Source organism: Centrocercus urophasianus, unplaced genomic scaffold (assembly GCF_019232065.1).
Source record: "Centrocercus urophasianus isolate 14NV4802_14NV808 unplaced genomic scaffold, USGS_Curo_1.0 seq_10, whole genome shotgun sequence".
Classification (NCBI taxonomy): Eukaryota; Metazoa; Chordata; class Aves; order Galliformes; family Phasianidae; genus Centrocercus; species Centrocercus urophasianus.
Window position 1 is genome coordinate 89,899,649 of NW_024884142.1, and position 4,336 is coordinate 89,903,984.

The window sequence follows — 4,336 nt, forward strand, 5'->3', positions numbered from 1 at the left end:
TTTATTTTATTTTATTTTATTTTATTTTATTTTATTTTATTTTATTTTATTTCATTTCATTTCATTTCATTTTATTTCATTTTATTTCATTTTATTTTTTTACCATTTCAGGAAGGACAGGTGTTAGAGTGTTCCCTGATCAACAGTGTTCGTTTTGGAGCTGTTCCAAAGGTATAGTTAGTTTTTATTCTTCTTTAAACAGAGAATATTTAAACTGAAGGCAAAAATGCGGAGCAGGGTTCATTTATTTAAAAACTACAGACAGCAAACCTTTTCTTTTGCAATCACGTTCTAAAATCAGTGATTTGCAGTAATTGCACAGGGAAGAGTCTGTAGTCTGATCTTCCTGGTTTAGTACTGTGCCTGGCTTTCAGAATTCTCTGAAAGCAGAACAAAAGATACTAAGTGTATCTATTAGGTGTTCTTAATTACTTTTCTAACACCGTATTGTAATACATGTTTAAGATATCTGGAAAGAAAAAAAAAGTTTTTTGTATTCCAAATTTTGCTCCTATCTGTTCTAAATTTGTTGTTTCATTAATAAAAAACCTGAAAGTTTTGTTTGCATCCATGTTCAGCAGTTAGATGATCAGAGAGGGCAGAAATAACTGGGATCAGTGGTCACTGTCTGTGCTTTTGAAGAATTTCTATAGAAATCCAAAAGTTTAGAAATATTTTAAATTGTATGTTTGTGTAAGCAAAATGAGTTTTCCTGCAATGAAAATTGGCCCTCTTTCCTTCAGGCCTTTAGTTTTCAAAATTTCTTATTAAACAAGGTTAACACCTCAGCATTTCTACTTTCAAGTGCTAAGTGCTTCTGTATTACCTGTAGATAATTATCTCTTAGTGGTTCTCTTGAGACCCAATAAACTAAAATGCTTTCCCCATGGAGAAAGGGGCATGAGGAGAGGTAGTGCAGACAACACCATGCTGCACGTGCAGAGTACTATAGCAACATGCTTCAAATTTCACCTCTGTCTTGTTCTTTATGCCCACTAAATCTACAGCATTTGACCTTCAGCAGAGATACCAGCTTGTAAGATGGTCATTAAGAAACAACCCAAAAGTCACACAGATTATAACCCTCTGTAGTTACAGATTTAACCAGATTGGTATAATTAATTTATAGATTAATATTTTTCTCTATTTTCATTCTTGCAATTGATTCAGTTTACTTTTTCCTGACTAAAATATATGTAATTTCTTATTTAACTTTATGAAATGTACTTAAAGTACTTGGTATGCGTCTGAGCCTTCATGTTTGTGTTCTTATTTGTTAAAATGTATAGTTTTCTGGATTTTCACACAGTGGTTATAAAAGAAAGTGCTCATTTAGGATGATTGGCAAAGAGTTAAAGATGGTAATGTGCATGGAGATAAAGATGCATCTTTACCATAGTGCATTATATAACAAAAGAGCTACAACTCTAATGAGTACTTTGTTTTTTTTAACAGGATCCCAAAATACTAACTGCACTTGAGGCTGTTGGAAAATCTGAAAATGAGTTGGAAGGACGGATAGTGTGTGTTTGCAGTGGTATAGATCTGGTGAACATCAGCTTCACTTTCATGGTAGCAGAAAACACAGAAATTGCCAAGGTACTTCACAGTTAAGCAGTGTGTGGGAGGGGAAAAAAAAGAAAGCTCCTCAATAGCACACAGTTGTTTTTCTGAATTAAATCAGCCTACTCTGCTGACTGAAATACGTGTTCAAATGTTTGCTGCCACACTCTCGAAAGGACAACAAACATCCACTTGAAACATTATGTAAAATGTCTGCACACTGTGCTAAAACAACATAGTGATTTTATCAGCCTTTGTATGCATGGTAATTTATCAAAAGTAGAGAGACATACCAGACACAGTGTTCCCCCTAAATGTTAAGCATCTTTGTGTGGGGCTTGCACAGTAGACTATGTGAAGATTATGCTGTGAACTTGTAACACATAGTGATACTAAAGAGAAGTGCAATTACTTTCATTTCCACAGTAAGTTGAGCTCAGCCCTCCAAAATTTTATTCAGCAATTATCTAATTGTATCATGGAGTTTACATTATTTGAAAAAACAAAGACAGGAAAGAAAATTCTGTACTGTTGAGAGGATTTCAGTGTACCCAGGTTTTTTTCCATTTTCCTTTTACATGGAACAATCTTAAGAAAACAGTGGTGCTTTTTTACATGGCATTGTTCTCAGAGTTAGAAGTTGCAACTCACAGTGTAAGTTCTGGGGCTCCACCAAGGCCTGGAACTTTGTCTGCTCAATACTGCTCTGAGAAACTTGATCCTGACTACTGGTACTGTACAGAGTCCTGTATGAATACTTAGATCCAGACATTCAAAGGATTTCAAAAATTCACATTTTTTGCTTTTTTCTCCTTACTGTCTATACTTAACAGTGTATTATGCGTAGTTTTGCCACTGAGATATATACTGATGAGAAAAATGATGAGTAGTGTACACCTGCTAAATCCCCTCCTTCAGAACTGAGCATCTGCTGAACACAGCATCATTAAATCCCTTGGCAGACCCCGTCACTTTTTCATTGCTTGGTTTCATATGTCTTTAACATCAGGAGTTCTGAGTAAACTCTGTGAAAGGAGATATACTTGTATAACTTGCATAGACACACTGCACTGATTTTACTGGGTGTATTTTCAGCAGGCTCCCAGGGAAATAACATGCCACAGTTATGATTTGCAAACATTTAAGAAGCAAAGTAAAGATGCTGACAGCATTCACTCACTTTTATGCTTACCTCAAAAACATCTCTGATTTTCTCTGAGAAGGAAAAAAAAATATATATATGTATGTATATATTAAAAAAAGGTGCAGTTAAGTTTGTTAGCCCTCTTTAATATCAGTAGACTGAATTAGACTGACTGGTTTGTGAGGAGTATGGTGACCTACAAAGACTGTCACAACAAATGAGCTGATAATGCTGTCTAAAACTGTCTAAAACTGCTTCATTAACCAGCAATATGCTTATCAAAAAGTATCAGATGCTACAGTCTCCTTTGGGTAGGTTTTGACAGGCTCGTTGGTGTAAGAGTATTATGTTTGGGAGTTTTACCATCACGAACTATATATCCATGGCTTGTCAGCAGTAGTCATCCTCCCAGTCTAATACATTTGAGACACAAGTGAAGACAGCAAGGTAAATCAAGGCAAAACCAATGTAAACCTTTTCTAAGTTGCATCTAAAGTGGCAGTTTACTGAGGATGTGGGCGTATGGGAATCGATTGGGCTTGTAGTGGTACTGGTGAAGGGCAAGCTGAATGTAAGCCAGCAGTGTACCCTCTCAGTCCAGAAAGTCCTGGGCTGCACCCAGGCCAACAGGTTGAGGGAAATGATCCTGCCCCTCTGCGCTGTGCTGTGAGACCTCACCTGAAATACTGGGTCCAGATGTGGAGTCCTGAGCACACCAGATACATAGACATGTTAAAGTGTGTCCAGAGGAGGGCCAAAAAATGATCCAAGGGATGGAACACCTCCCTTACAAGGACAGGCTGAGAGAGATGGAACCGTTCAGCCTGGAGAAGAGAAGGCTCTGGGGAGACCTAAGAGCAGCCTTTCAGTATCTAAAAAGAGCTTCTAAGAAAGAAGAGGACAGACTCTTTAGCAGGGGCTGTTGTGATAGGAGAAAGGGAAATGATTTCATACTAGCAGAGAAAAGATTCTGATTGGATAAAGGAGATACAAGAAGAGTTTTCTACAATGGGGGTTATGAGCCACTGGAACAGCTTGCCCGCAGAGATCCTGTGTGCCCTGTCCTTGGAGGCATCCAAAATCAGACTGGACCAGGCTCTGAGTGACCTGATCCAGCCATAGGTGTCCCTGACCAATTTGGGGGAGTGGGACTAGATGACATCTAAAGATCCCTTCCAAATCAAACAATTCTATTATCCTCAGCCTTCAGTGAGCTTCAAGTGTTACTGTTCCAACAGAATGTGTGTGTTTGTTATCTCTCCACTTGTCTCCAAGCTCCAACTCTGGTATTTACATTCTATCTTCTTAAATTTTATTGGTGTTTTAAGCTGATAAATTGTTTTTTATTTCAACTCTTAAAAAAAAAAAAGCCACAAAATACGGTGTAGTCTGTCTGATTGCAGTCAGCTTTCATCGATACTCCAAAAGCTGCTCCAGTGTGATAGTAGACAGTGAATATAAAAGGGAGAAATGTTTCTTTCTCAGTTTTTCAGTTGGAATGGTATTTTTCTTTTCTTTTCTTTTCCTTTCTTTTCTTTTCCTTTCTTTTCTTTTCCTTTCTTTCCTTTCTTTCCTTTCCTTTCCTTTCCTTTCCTTTCCTTTCCTTTCCTTTCCTTTCCTTTCCTTTCC

At 37.3% G+C, this 4,336-nt stretch overlaps 1 protein-coding gene across 6 annotated transcripts in view; it reads left to right on the plus strand.

The window, feature by feature from the left end:
* PLCB4 (phospholipase C beta 4) overlaps nucleotides 1-4,336 on the plus strand; it is a 239,374-nt gene that overhangs the window by 152,207 nt on the left and 82,831 nt on the right. For all 6 annotated transcript variants that reach the window (XR_006168825.1, XR_006168830.1, XR_006168831.1 and 3 more), the window contains exons 6-7: nucleotides 112-171; nucleotides 1,456-1,599. Coding sequence is in view for 2 of the 6 variants with exons in the window: in XM_042818950.1 (XP_042674884.1) it covers nucleotides 112-171; nucleotides 1,456-1,599 (204 nt within the window). In the remaining 4 variants the exon portion in view is untranslated. The remainder of the gene's footprint in view (nucleotides 1-111; nucleotides 172-1,455; nucleotides 1,600-4,336) is intronic.